This window comes from Rattus rattus, chromosome 13 (assembly GCF_011064425.1).
Source record: "Rattus rattus isolate New Zealand chromosome 13, Rrattus_CSIRO_v1, whole genome shotgun sequence".
In the NCBI taxonomy this organism is placed as follows: domain Eukaryota; kingdom Metazoa; phylum Chordata; class Mammalia; order Rodentia; family Muridae; genus Rattus; species Rattus rattus.
Window position 1 is genome coordinate 21,572,371 of NC_046166.1, and position 15,595 is coordinate 21,587,965.

Consider the following 15,595-nt stretch of genomic DNA (forward strand, 5'->3'; position numbering starts at 1 on the left):
CAGAGCAAATGAGAGGATCCCCTAAACTATCATTTGATAGCTGAAAAGCAGGTATCTTTTTACCTCTCAGTCACTAGGGAAAAGCTGACGTGCAGGAACCTGCAGCCGTGCAGGTAGGGAGAGTGAGCAGAACCCATCAAGTCCCAAGGATGAAGGCCCCGGCCACCCGTTCAAAACATGAGCTTCCTCTTTCTAAAGTCCCTCGGGTTAGAAATTCTAAGTGCATTCCCCTCCCTAGTGTGGCCACTGTCCCTCCCTTTCCTGTATTTTCTGTTCATCTTCCACACTGTGTTAACCAGAGCCTTCAGCCATAATTCAGACCCATTTTGAGGCCCATGGTGAGATTCCTGTGTGGAAAATAGCAGCTGTGAGTGAAATGTTGAAATATTTCACAAAAGGAATCTCTGCCCTCGTCCTCCCTTGGGTATATTTTCTCAGAAGTAAGAAGACGACCTGTATCTAATAAACAGGAAGTTGAATAGCCCAGAGGGAGGGGGAACCTCCAGGACCACAGATGTGTAGGGGATGGAAGCAGGCAGCCGAGACAGGAAAGAATGGAGGAGTCCAGCCTTAGCACTGACTGAATACCAGTCATGGGGCTCTGCAGATATGAGATGGGAAACTTGATGGGAGATAGTAGAGGTGACGTAGAGAAAGGTTCCCAGGAAACTCATTTCATGCCACCAGCAAAATGCAGTTTGATTAGTTACATGGCAAACACAAAGAAACTTTACTTTTTAAAACGTGCTGTACTGTTCCATGTTGCTTAGCTATAATTTCTATCAATACTGTCATTGTAACATAGGTGCTCAAAACTGATGATCCTCCAAAGTGTGAGGGGATATAGTCCTGTTACAGTAGGCAGGAAGAGAAGTATATGTGTTTATAACATAGGTGCCATGTATATTTATATAGAGAGGTATGTATTAAATAAATATATAATTAGTTTCAATGGAATCATGTTAATAAGTTGTGTTCTTTTATTTTAAAAATAATTTTATCTTAATGAAATGAAACAAAATTACAATTATGTTTGGTTCCCCAAATTTTATTCAGAAAATTCTGATGTTTATGAAAAGTTAATGCCTAGGATCCACTAGATTTGATTATTTAATTCAAAGCATTGATTGCTTTGAATAAAATCTGTGTCCATTTAGATTTGTCTTCATTGCTTTTTCTTATGTATGGAAATGGCAGGGAGCAAATGCCAGGCCTCGCGTTCCTCTTGAATGTTAATGTCTTCTGGGGATTGGTTTTAGGAGCCATTTATTTAAAAGGGCTCAGATTGTTGCCCAACAAAATAGTTCTTTAATAACTGTGCACATTAACTTTATGATCATGTTCATAATCATTAAATATAATTGATCATTTTCTTATGTATTTTAAATACTGCATATAATTACATGGTCATTTGAGATTTATGTACCCCTTATATTTCAGATTGTAAAACATTCTTTATTGTGGCCTCTGTCTGCTACTTTTCAACAACAAGGACTATCAAAGGGACGATCTAACAGCAGATCTTAGCAAGTGCTATCTAGAATCATCTTTGAAAATGTAGGTTATAGTCATATTTTTCAAGCAAGGATTAGCTGTCCAAATACAGGCGAGTTTCTGATAAATAGCACCGCAGAGGATCAGGGAGGAAGCAATAGAAGTGAAGCCAGGAGGTGGCTAAGATCAAAATGAATTTGGAGCTTATGAAGAGCTGCGTATGCTGAAGAGTGTTTTAGAAGTCAATGTTCCACGCATATTCACTAAGACTGTAATTACGTACAATTTTATTGTAGGCTTTCGGGCTGTAAGTTCTCTACATAAATCACATTCACATGAGGTTTCAAGATACTTGTCTCTAACACCTATAATGAGTTGGAGAAAGATGAGGGTACTTTTATATGTTCCTGTCATGCCATCTATATTTCAGTCAACTCTTCCTGGGTTACATACCCTCTGCTGGAAAACGCATTGGTATCGTCATGGCAACTCCATTTGGGGAAGTGGTATAAGGAGAATATAAAATATTCAACTAAAAATAAAAGGAGCCTGGAGCCTGACTCCCGTACTTGCGTTTTTATTATCGTGAGGTCACCAGATTTAAGGAATATGAATGAATACAAAGCAGCCAGATTAAATTCAGGTTATTTCAGATAACAACTTTTCCTATGTCCAATGTAAAATTTGGGGGCACACTTACACTAAAAAGAAGTTATTCATTGCTCGTTCAACTTAAAATTTAATTAGACATCTTGCTTTTGATCAGGCAACCAACATCCTGAAGCAAGTACCAGGCCCTCCAGCTTCCTGATTAGTGATGTTAAAGAATCCCCCTTCCTAAGTTGCAGGTTTGAATCTAGCTTTGCTGATGTCCAGACCATTAAGTCTGTGTTTATGACCCACGATCATATTTGTAGGTGCTTAGCATTGTTATCATTGAAGGCCAGGTTTTCTCAACAAGGATTAAAAAAGAAATCCACTGAGTTCAAGATAATTTATGGAACACTGACGGGACTAAAGGCAAACAGACAACATTTGAATCTCACTCTTCTATTTTAATAAATAACTGTGAATATCATTGTATCTCTGGTGCTACTATTGGAACAGTTTGTTCAGTTTTTAAAATGTATGCTTCAGTTATGCAGAAATGGGCCACCCTTTTCTCATAATTTAGGGAGAGATCATGATACATTCCTATTCTGCCACCATTGTCATCCAGACCAAATCACACCTCCTACCTAAACAGTGGTTTTATGCTCTCTCTCTCTCTCTCCCTCCCTCTCTCTCTCCCTCTCCCCCCATCTCTCTCTCTCTCTCTCTCTCTCTCTCTCTCTCTCTCTCTCTCTCTCTCTCTCTCTCTCTCTCTCTCTCTCCTTCTGTAAGCTCTCTACAGCAGATGCATGAATTATAGCAGGACACTCGTTTGTTTAGAATAATCCACTGGTTACCCAGTGGACAGCCTAAACATCAAATTGTTTTCAAGTTAAAAGTCCTAGGACCTGCTTGTCTATTTCCCAGCATGCAAAGGTTTCCACACCCAAGGCCCACTATATCCTATGGTATCTGCTCGATGTCTGTTTCTGTTCCTGGGCACTTTCCTACTCAGGTGTACCTACGCAGCTCACCCCTTTCTCCCAGACTTTGTACTGCATGTGGGTTGTGTTCTGCCTTGCTTTGCAGAGTGATACTCTCTGGTCATCTAAAATGGACCCTTTGAGTTATCTTATTTTCATCATCTTAAAATAATTAACTGGTAAGCCACCAGAGATATCAACTTATATTTACCTTTTTGTTTCTTTACTTTCTGTTTCAACCTCACAGAAATCTAAATAATTCATGTTACCCTCTGGGCTAGTACTTACTGACTGTGTACATCAGTGAATGAATGGTTTTAGGAAAAGATTAATGTAGAATGCTAGGAGAGTAAGCCGGGTGTGGGGGCATAAATTTGGGATTACATTCTCCACATTAGTTTTTGAGACAAGGGCTCTCATTGAGCCTGAAGCTCAGCTGATTGGGGAGAATGACTGTGCAGCAGTCTCAGGGACCCTCCTGCCATCTTTGACAGAGGATGTGGGGATATTGTACCTAGCTTTTAAAATAGGTACTAGGGATTTGAGCTCAGGATCTCATGCTCCGCTGGCAGTCACTTTATTTGCTGAAGACAAAAATTGGTCAGAAAACTCTAAAGAATGAACAGTGAGCATTCTGTGGACATGGGAGCAGTCATGGCTTATGATTTAGATTCAAACCTCTGCGAGCTGATGTCTCACTTGGCATCAAATCAAGTCATGAGCACATATGTCCAGTTTTAACAAGAGAATTGGTCAGGAAGGGGGTGTGGGAGAATTTTCTGGGGTTGATGTTTATGTTCTGTAACTTAATTGGGATGTGTTGTATAGGGTGAATGGACTTACCAGAACATGTTTAAAGGTACACTTAAGATCTGTAGATTTGTACTACATTAACTTTGTATTAATTACTCTTTATAAAACCTGCAAACAGACATTGAAAAGTAGACGTAAGTCTGGAGTATGTAGTAGAGACATATGTAGAAATGTGCTGATAGATCTGTCCCATGCTTTAGATTGTCCTTTTGAAACAGGTCATATGTACCCCATGCTAGCCTTCTGCTTGCTATGTAGTCCAGTCTGGCCTTGAGCAACTGATTGTCCTGCTTTCCTCTTGCAAGTACTAGGATTACAGGGACTCTCCCCTACCATCCCTGGCTGCTGTGGACTTTTAAATACACTGAAGAATAAGATGGAGTGATAAAATAGAAGGATGAATGAACGGGTCAGAATGAGTTGATGAAACAACATAGTTTACACTGTAAATATAGTCCATGGGTATATCGTTATAATGCATAATTCTCTTAATTTATAAATGCTGAAATTTTCTGTAATAAAATTACAGGGGAAATAGGTATTTTATTCCAAAAATACATTCCCTAAAGGTAAACCTATAATAAGATAGATCAATAATATACATTAATTTTTGGAATTCATACTTGGAATTTAGAATAAGATAGCTACTAGTTAATAATAACACTCTGCGCTCTCTCTCTCTCTCTCTCTGTGTGTGTGTGTGTGTGTGTGTGTGTGTGTGTGTGTGTGTGGTGTATTAGTGGGTAGTGCAAGGAAAGAGATGTGTGTGAGAGACTATAAAAGCCCGTTTTTGTATCTGTTCCAAATAAAATCATAGAGAGCTCAAGAGAGCCTAGGAAGGTAACTTTATGCCATCCTCTCAGGTTGCATATGTAGCCAACAAAGACCAGTCCATTAGTTAGCTATGCAGTAGAAATGTGCTGATAGATCTGTCCCATGCTTTTGATTGTCCTTTTGAAACAGGTCATATGTACCCCATGCTAGCCTTCTGCTTGCTATGTAGTGCAGTCTGGCCAATATTGCAGTGACCAGATTACAAAAGAATTAAGATTGTATTTGACTCATAGATCCATAGGGGTTGGTCTCCAGATATTTGACCCCACGAACCTGTGCAGAACATTATGGTAGTAGAGCGTCGTCTTTTCCTGTGTCCCACAGGAAGGAGTCAGAGCAAAGTAACCCCCATGGACAATTGCCTCCAGTTATCTCTTTCCTGGAACTAGGCCCCATCCCCTAGTTTTCACCAGCTCCAGTAATGTCAACATTTTATGAACCCACCAACAGATTAACCCAAAGGCGAAAATAGTGTCACAGTTGGTCCTCATGCAAGAGGTCCTGCATGGATCCCTTGAATCCATGTAAAAGCTGAATATGGAGGTACACATCTGTAACTCCCAGCACTTGGAGTGGGAAGGAAGTAGGTGGATCCTTGGAGATCACTGGTCAAAAGCCTACCTTAACTGATGAGGGTTAGTGAGTGACCCTTATTCAAAAATGGTAGAGAATGATGGAGGAAGAGGCTAGACATAAACCTCTGGTCTCCATGAACCTCCACACACACAGACAGACAGACACACAGACACACACACACACACACACACACACACACACAGTGTAGGGAGCATTATCCAGTTTAACAGCAGTACTTTATGGTCAGAGAATTTACCATCTTAATTTATCTCTGGAAAGACTTTTTCAGAAAGAGAAGTGTGTTTGGCAGTCAAGCTTAACTATCGGGTAAATTAAACGATCTCTTTTCAATAGACAGTTTAGAGGCAGGAGCCCCACATCTACCTGCGTTCTAACTTCTTTACTCTGGATCTCTTTTCTATATGAATTTTTCTATGAAAACATAAATAAAACAATGTCACTTATTGAATCCACTGTGTGACCGTGTCTTGTATGTTGTATGTGAGAAGTAGAGTCTGTCACGTGACTAGTTCTCAGCCAGGTAAGGTCAGACAGGCAGTAAATGATATATTCTTTATGTAAGAGACCCTTAAAGGCAGTGTGGTAGGTTCAACTGTACCTGTCATAATGCCTCCATAGTGTCTACATAATGACTCCATAGTGTCTACATAATGCCTCCATAGTATCTACATAATGCCGCCATAGTGTCTACATAATGCCTCCATAGTGTCTACATAATGCCTCCATAGTGTCTACATAATGCCTCCATAGTGTCTACATAATGCCTCCATAGTGTCTACATAATGCCTCCATAGTGTCTACATAATGCCTCCATAGTGTCTACTAAGGGTTAAAAATGTTTATTACATGATGAGCTGTACTATGACACCTCATATTCATTTTCATTAAGGTAAGAGCGTCTACATTTCCTGTTTCCATTGTGGATCTGTGATGGTGTGTCCATTTGTGGTTAGATATCCTTACGGCTACTATTCCCATTTGTCCATGCACCACAGCACAAAGTTAAATTAATTGTCCAGGACAGAGATTTTTGGCTTGGTCCAAAAATTGGATCTGATTAGAGACATGGAAAAACACGATCCCGATATAGGCATGAGCTTGCTACCTGGAATGGAAGCCACAGAGGGAAGTACCCAGTAGGTGGTTTGTGACTTTATCTCCTTTACACTTGGGTGAGTTCCAGTGGGCTCAGGGATATGGGCACTTACAGGGAATCAACCTTGGTGGTATAAACCCCACTGTTGCCATTATCAGGTGCAGTTGAAATGGAAGCAGTGTAAGATCTAACATACTTTTCATAATTATTCAGGATCCACAGAGTAAAGAACATCATTGGAATTTAGAGACGCTTTAACTAAAATACATGTGTTCCATCAACTACACAAAATGTGCTTCTGGGGAAACAGAGAATCCTGATTATACAATGCGGTAATGGAAAAAGAGCCTGTGTGGGCTGCCAGGAAGGTGCTAAGATTTGAATAAAATGGCATTTTATCATCTTTGAGAAGCAATCAGAAGTGAGGAACAAAGACTTAAAAGTAAATTTAAACCAAATTCCCATATTTCTGCAATTTAAACAACTTGTTTTGCTTTCTCATTCTTAAAATTAATCATCTTCAGATTTAAAGCACCATCTGTCCTGTTCAGTGTCAGAAGGATCATTCTAGAACTCCTGGGATAAGTTGCAGGAATTTCGATTTTAGCTAGGGCATCATGCATCACGACTGATGGCATTTGAAATAGTTGTTGATAATTCATGCAGAATTCACAAGGGAAGTTCTGGGTGTCTGGGGTGGGGCCCAAATTTTAAATTTTCCTTTATTTGTAGAATTACTTGGCAAATTTTGGTATATATCCATAAAGTAAAATGTACTTTTATCTAGGGATTGATATAAAAAATATTTCTACAAATTGCTTTTATTAAGACGCCTGCCTTTCATTCATACCATGGTGCATCGGTTTTCTGTGGCTGCTGTAACAAATGCCCACAGAAGCATTGTATTTAAAAGGTGCAGAAATCTATGCTCCTACAGTTTTGGAGAGTGGGACTGGGAGAGTCATGTGCGGGCAGATCTGCACTTGCCCTGAGAGGTCACAGGAGAATCTGTTCCAGCCTTTCCGGCTTTCGGGTTGCGGGGGAACCTTGGCTACTACTGTGTCACTCCACCCTCCTCATTCCTCTTCTCTTGCCTTCCCTTCGGCTTCTTCAAATTGCCCTCAGCCTTCTTCTTGTAAAGATACTTGTGATTACATTTAGAGCCCACCCACAGACTTTCCCCATCATAAACTCTTTAAATTTGATCTAAAGATTTTTCTTTGCCATATAAGGAAATATTCCGAGGTTTTAAGAATTAGGAGAGAGTTATCTTTGGGGGGGGTGTTATTCAGCCTCCACAGCAGGTGTCACCTCACTGTGTAGATTTATATGGACAGGTCCTGTGGTTTTTTTGTCTGTGTTATCTCAGCTGTTAATCCAAGGGGAAGCACACAATTTGCCAAGATGTGGTTAATCCTGAAATTCTCTCTAGCTATGTGAAGGGTTAACACACATGCACACACACAGAGGCATTCGTGTGTGGGTGGGTGAATGGAGCAGGTAGACAGACAGGAAAGCAGAGATGGAGAGACAAGGGACAAAGGGAGACAGAGACAGAGACAGAGTAGTGCAAAGATCAGTGATGCTGGGTGTCTTCCGCGGGCACTCTCCGTCACGTTTGCTGATTCAGGTGGAGGGAGTAACAGGAACCCACCTGCCTTCATTTCTCAGTTACTGGAGTTGATACATGTTGCCACACACAGCATTTATTTAAAAGTGTGTCCTAAGGGTGATAACCAAGGTCCCCATGCTTACACAGCAAGCACTTTCCTAACTGGGCCATCTTCCCAGGTTATTTTCCTGAGCTGCAACTGCACCTCCAGTTTTAGCCACTCACATGGCCAATACATTTGATTATAAGTGGATTGAGAGTACAGGGTCATTTCAGCAGGCTTGGCCTCAGAGACAAAAGTACTTGAAGCATGTGTCCTAGCAACCGTGACTCTTCTGTGAAGCTTATCTTTCAAGAATAGAATCCTCCTTGCCCAGCATTATTTGAACCCCTCTAAAATAAGCATGAGTCTTCTTGCCTTTCTCCAAATCCTTAACTTAGGGCAGAAACATTAAAGGGTTGGGAGGCTTAGGATTAGGAGAAAGAATGTAATTGGTTGATAGTAAATGCAAACACGAAACTGGGGGTGAATCAGATAGAAAGATCCAAGATTCTATCAAAAGAGTCCAAAATAAGTAGTCAAGGAGGAAGGCTGTTTCAAGTGTTACATTGTGAGACATCTGCAGAATCTTGGGTGATGTTCGTTCATGTTGGATCGCACCTTCCTCTTCCTTTGTGAGGTAGTATTCGTCTCTTTCATTCCTTCATGGTGATTCTCCCCCATCCAAAAGGAGAAGGCAGTAGGAACCTTGACAGATGCCTCTTAGAAAAGCTGGCAGGAGGTTGAGGAGGATGGAGAATGGAGTCAGAGGTAAAGAATATCCAGTGGCATTAATCTGTCATCGCTTAATTTTCCTCTGGTAGTGCTGAATGAGTCACAAATAGACTGAGAGTTGCTGAGCCCAGGAGAGGTTTGCTAGTCTAGTCACTAGACCTGGGTTGCCCTCTCAGAACAGACAGCACCATTTCTCCTTAGAAATGGCTCAACCTAGAACTTCATTGTCTAGCAAATGGACAGCACACCAGAAACTAGGTAATGAAACCACATTGAGAATGCCCTCTTGGGGCTTCTACAGCTGGAGCTGGAAGAAAGAATCCTTTGTTTCCTTACTTAAGACCTCAGAGGTGTGGCTATGCACTGTTTACAGAGGACAGTTCTTACGAGAAATAAGAGAAATAGACATTGGAGATGTTTGGCCATAGAAAGAGGAAGGGAAGAAAGGAAAGATACAGGAGTTTTAATTCCTGCATCTCTCAGGCTGGTTTTGTTCATATCTTTTTATAATTTGTCTATAAAAACTTACTCTTGCTTTAAGTATAGTTCAGGTGTTTGACATTTGAAGCTAAAAGCACTCTTGGGTTAGGGATGTGATGTAGCTCAGATGATCAAGCGCCTGCTCCCCATGCACTGTGCCCCGAGTTCAATCCAGAATATCACATTAAAGGGGGAGGTGGGCGATACAGGCCTCCTGTTCTCTGCACGCAAGAGGTAGGGACAGGAAATAGAGAAGTTCACGATGGCTCTCAAGCAGTGAATTGAAGGTCAGCTTGAGCTATATGACACGTGCATCAACAGAGCAAAAGTAAGTCACAGCTCTTACACGGTGTGTCAGCATGGACCACTCCATGTGGGACTGGCAGAAAGCTCCCTAGCATGTTCATGGGCAGCAGGAAGACAGTGCATGGAGGAATTTGTTAGTTTAGATTGGGAATGTCTCATCTGAAATGCTTGGGTCTGAAATTGTCTCAGACTATTTTGTGTCTTGGAGCATTTGCATAAGCAATATTCAATATTTGCAAATCTTACATATTAGGAGGAAACCCAAATCTGAGTAGGAAACTCATTTGTTTCAGGTGCATATTCCACGTACAGCCCGAAGGCAAGCTTAGACAGTACCGATAAAACGTTTTGTTCATAATTCTTTTTTTTTTTAAAGACAAAGTCTCACTATATAACTCAGACTGGCATTGAAGTTGTCATTAGTTCAGGCGTATCGCATACTCACGATCCACGTGCACCAGCCTCCCTCATGGTAGGTTTGCAGGCGTGCACTGCCTCACCCGGTCTAAAATAACGTTCCTCGGCATGGGATTCTCCACCTCTGGCATTGTGTTAGGGTTCTAAAGCTTCACATTTGGAGTTTTTGTGGGTTCATATCTTTGATTTTGTTTGCTTGTTTGCTTTTTGTTTTGCTTTTATTTTTGATTAGAGAGCCCCATTGGTTACTTTCTTGTCACTTTGACAAAATCTGTAGTTTCAATGTACTTCCACTACATTTGGAAGCGCCCTGAAAGGAGGAGAATTTGCTTGGCTGTCCATGTACATACAGTCAACTTCTGAAGCCTGCCTTTTCTCATCTGATGAGTGGTTGAGTAGCGTCTGACACCCCACGCCACCCTTTCCTGTCTCGGAGTAGATAGCCATGGCTGAGCTCTGTCTAGAGACCTTACTGGGGAAGTTCTAGCACCGTAAGTTTTATTATTCTGTATTATTTTCTGCCGTGGTTGTGCACATTAGGAACGTATTTCTCTTTTCTTTATCTTGTCTTATTCTAAAGTAAGGCATCTTCCTGGGTAGGTACTATGGATGAGCAAAGTGACCACAAGAACGTTATATGGTACTGGTCTGGGAGAGTCAAGGACGCTCTCGTAGCTAATGTGATTGTGTCTCTGTTTCACTAAGCCCTTGGGAAGCTTTGTCTCTTCTATCATACCATACGTATATATTGAGGTAGCACTCACTGAACTGTGAAGATACCTGACTTTAGAATAAAACAAACAAACATTGAGTCAGTTACAGTAGAAACTAACACAATCCCAGGATCCATCTCCATATCTGGCTTACGGCCCTCTACCATGCGTCTCCTCAGGAAGCTTAAGACTAGTCACATTTCTTCTGGCAGAGGATGGCCTTGCCTGACAGCAACAGGAGGGGAGGCCCTTGGTCCCCGGGAGGTTTGATGCCCCTGCATAGGGAGATGCAGGAGAGGTGGGGCAGGAGAGTGTGGGTGGGTGGGAAAGCACTCTCATACAGGCAAAGGGGACGATGGAGGGGAACGTGGGATGGGGGGATTGGTGGAGGGGTAACTAGGAAGTGGGATATCATGGGGTGGGGGATTGGTGGAGGGGTAACTGGGAAGTGGGATATCATGGGATGGGGGATTGGTGGAGAGGGTAAACAGAAAGTGGGATATCATTTGAGATGTAAACAAAATGATTAATAAAGTGTCTCAAAATTAGATAGGCTTAATTGTTTATGTTGAGAGTTAAACAAATCTTGCAATACATTTATTTTACCATTTATTAAGGGTACAATAGAATAAATAATTATGGTAAAATACTCTGAACAGCCTTGTATTCCTCCCAGATAGAGGAAAGATTATTTTCTGTAATTAAGATACCGCAAAAGCCATCCATGTCTCTGGGAATAAGTCTCCCATACTTAAAATGTTCTTATCAATTTTATTGTCCATAGTTCTAGGATAACTCTGATTTTATTCCTAATGTGTTTCCACTCTTCAAACAAGATGTACTTTCTTTAACATGTCAAAAATTAGTAGAGTTTATCCCCTTATTACCTGGTTTTTCTACTGTATAAAAGATATGTGTGGTTTCCTCCATTGTTTCCATTAAGCATGATTTCTTTTTCCTCATGTGTGGGAGATGGGGATTATATATGTTTGTGCTGTATGCAGATAGGTGCATATAAAAGCCAGGGAAGGGCACAAGTTGTCCTCTTCAGTCATTGCCTACCTTGAACATTTGAGGCATGATCTCTGTGTCTCAAGTATAGAACTCATAATCCTCTTACCCTAGGACCCCAGATACTGAGATTATGGGCAAGAAACAGCGTGCCAAATGCAACGTGCTAGAAAAAGTTCTATTTATACTTGCTTATACTTTCCTTGTGAATTTTACATAAATGCTTTGTGCTTTTTATTAGCTATAAAATATTGTGATTATAAATCATAAAATAACATTATAAAATACCTTTACACTGAAAAAGTAATCAACTATTACCACTTTCAAGAGGTAATTACTAAAGTCTGTGTTCTGTGCTAGACTGGCAGCCAACATGGCCCAGAGAGCCTCCTGTCAAGTTCTCTTAGTGTTGAGGTTGTAAGCACGTGTAGCACGATACTGCCATATTAGATTGTTGCTGGACTCTGAATTCAGACTTTTGTATTTCCTTAACAATTCCTTTAATCATTAAGGACCCCCTCATACACTATGCATTATTGCTACTAATAAAATATGATCTTATGTATATATTTGCTCTAATTATTTTAACATTTTGCGTTATAAATTTTAGTATATACATTTTAAAAGTACTGCTAATGTCATATAGTATTTTTAAAATTCTCAAATAAATAGAATTGTGACTACCCTTAAGTCCTGATTAATGAATGTTAGAGCATGTTTTAAATGAATGAACTAGAATGTTCTGCTTACCCTAATTCCACTGAGCAAAATATAGGGTACAGTGTGTTATTTCTAAAAGACTTGTTACTTGGCACATGTTTCTTTGTTCCCTAAAATGCTCATTTGCCTCCCCTGTGAATTCTTCAGCTTCTAGAGTCGCGCAGCCTGACCCAGAGCCCTCAGGCCACTGCAGTTAATAAAGACTGTGATTGCAAAAGCCTGGGGAAGTGGCTCAAACATTTACTGAAGCCTTTGACTTTGCTGCTCTACTCAATTCAGCATATGGAACAGAATGAAAAGAATAATCCGATCTTATTTCCTCTGTTTACAGGCTCTGTACAACTCCATCAAGAACGAGAAGCTTGAATGGGCAGCGTGAGTATGCTAGATATCAGCTTTTTGATGATGGGGTTTCTCTTGCTATTTTTCTCTAGGCCTTGGGGGTGATTTTAGAGAGCTAACTGTGCATACACAGTTCTTATTTTATGTCCGTTGTTTGTCTTACCTGCTTGGTGTTAAGCAGTCAACCCTGAGAAATCTTTATTTGTGGTGGGGGAAGGGTTACTCAGTCTTCTGCTTTTGCCCAGGTTGCCATATCCATAAGCAATTGATCACCTTATAAGAAATCCTTTGAAAACGACATTCTGAAAAAAAGCTATTGAAAAATTTTTGTTTTATTCCGAAACCTAATATAGGTGGTATTTGTAGCATCTAATCATTTGAATTTTCCTATGTCGTCATAGATGAAGGTTTCTTATGATACTAGTCATTCCGTGGTGTGGGCCCATATTAACGAGAAGAGAAAAAAGGTTTTATGTGTAGATCAGTTGAGAAATAACACACTAAGATAAAACAGCAAGTTGTTTTAATCTTTAAGTTTTATAGTATATTCAGTGCCATTACATATTAATAATCTCTAACAAAAAAGAATTCCTGAATCTGCTCAATAGTAGAATGTACTACTCGAGGGAATATGCTTCAGGGATTACCGTTTAGATAAACTCTATTTAACTTCACATAAGCCAACAATTCTTTGTTGTTAAATTTTCACTAATTCACAATTAAAGGTTTTTTCCAAAAAATGATTAGGTTTGCTGGTGAGATGGGTAAGCTGGTTAACTATACATGGACTGACCCTGGACTCTGACCTCATAGGTAGCATTGAATATCCTAGTAAGATCATCCATCAGTGTAAGGGGAAGCCCTGGGTCCTGCTAAGACTGAACATGATTGTTGGGGGAGGGCAGCAATGGGGGGAGGATGGGGAGGGGAACACCCATAAAGAAGGGGAGGGGGAGGGATTAGGGGGATGTTTGCCCGGAAATCGGGAAAGGGAATAACACTCGAAATGTAAATAAGAAATACTCAAGTTAATAAAAAAAAACAAAAACAAAAAACAAAACAAAAAACAAAAAAACAAAAAACAAAAAAAAGATTCCACGCTGTATCTTCACAGGTTGTTATGAATGTTCTTAAGGGATGGATGTGTACTGGGCTTTGTATGTTTAGGTGGGCAATTATATCTTATCAATTGGAAAAAAAAAAGACACTTGTCAGCAAGCCTGATGGACCCAGTCTGGTGCCAGGACCCACATGGTGAAAGAGAACCAATTTCTACAAGTTGTTTTCTAAGCCCCACGTGTATGATAACAGGCTGGTGCCCATGCACCTTACCCCGGTGTGGTGTCCTATCACACACACACAGTTCTTAAAGTCAATACCACTTGAAATACTCCCCTGGTTTCCAGGCCATACGTTACTGCTTATAAGTAAAAGAATCTGTTTAGGAGTTTGTATCTCTATGGTTATATATGATAAAGCTCATTTAAAAGCAACATAACATTTCAAGGATTACTTTGTAACATTCTTAACATTCGTGGTTATGAACACCCACTATTCTTTCAGAGTCAGTTGTAGTTCCCAGCACCAACATGGTCGTTCACAGACATAGCTCTAGTTCCAGCAGATTTTCTACTCTCTTCTGAACTCCAGAGGCAGCAGACATCCAGCTTAGAAACTTAGATTGCAGAGTCCGATCTGAGCATGAGTTTTCCTCTTCTGTAGACTAAGTTAATATCAGCGTTTGGGTCTCAGGGGACTTTTAGGAGGACCCAGAAGTATTCACTAACCATAAAACAGATTATTCTTCTGTTGACACCTGGTTCTGTAGCTGAGAAAGCTCAGGTTCTAGTTTTTTCTCATCCTCTCTCTTTTCTCTCCTATTAATCCCTCATCGATCTATAGCCATGGATTATGTTTTAATCCTCTTCTTCTATAAGCCAAAGAAGTTGGATAGACTCATCATAGGTCCCTTTCCAGTTCCAGCGTCCTGTTTCTGAGTTTGAATTTCATCCGTGTCTCCTGTCAGTGTCTCCTGAGTAAAGAACAGTGTGATGTTGTACAGAGTAGATATGAAACAAAAGGGGAAGGCAATGGAGATGGACAAAGCAGCCAGTAGAAAGGCAAGGTATCTACCCTAGTTGGTTTCTTGTGCTATGATAAAACCCCACAAGCAGAATTTGAGGTAGAAGGCTGTGTTTCAGTTTACAGTAATGGCACTGAGAAACAGCAACTGGAACAGTGTTTGTAGAGCAAACTTGAGAAAACGATTCTGTACCTCAGCTTTATGTGATCCACTAGGTCACACTGTGTGCTCTAATGTGTTATCCACACATGTGGCTGCACCCCAGTGCCCTGCCAGCTCTCTATGCTCTTTCTCAGACTCATTTTCCACTTCTCATCCACAATGTTGGTACTTTTCTAAGCTCAACACTGCCGATCGTCAGAGAGCATTGCTCTCATTCATCTCCTAAACTTTATCTGCCATTTCTAAACAGACTTCCCTCAACGTAAATGCAGCTTGGTCTGCTTTTCTAACTTCAGTCCCTTTACTGTGATCTACAGGAATTTGGGGCAGCATTCGCGAGCAGCATCTCTTTCCAGCTCTTAGAAAATATTCACTACTGTTGTGAACACTGGTCATTTTCTCCTTGCCTGGGTTTGGCCTCTGCATCATCTTTGACTTCAGTCACAACTTCTCTAGACATGGCCTTAAGCAATAGATATCCTTTCCTCCAATCATGCTGCTGCCTTTCTGTACATCATGTGTGCCTCCTCACCAAATGTGTGTGTGTGTGTGTGTGTGTGTGCGCG

General features: G+C 40.6%; 1 protein-coding gene across 2 annotated transcripts in view; it reads left to right on the forward strand.

Annotated features, from left to right (window-relative positions):
* Psd3 (pleckstrin and Sec7 domain containing 3) overlaps window positions 1–15,595 on the forward strand; it is a 373,120-nt gene that overhangs the window by 264,708 nt on the left and 92,817 nt on the right. For both annotated transcript variants that reach the window (XM_032918497.1, XM_032918495.1), the window contains one exon: window positions 12,774–12,817. In XM_032918497.1, the coding sequence (XP_032774388.1) occupies window positions 12,774–12,817 (44 nt within the window). The remainder of the gene's footprint in view (window positions 1–12,773; window positions 12,818–15,595) is intronic.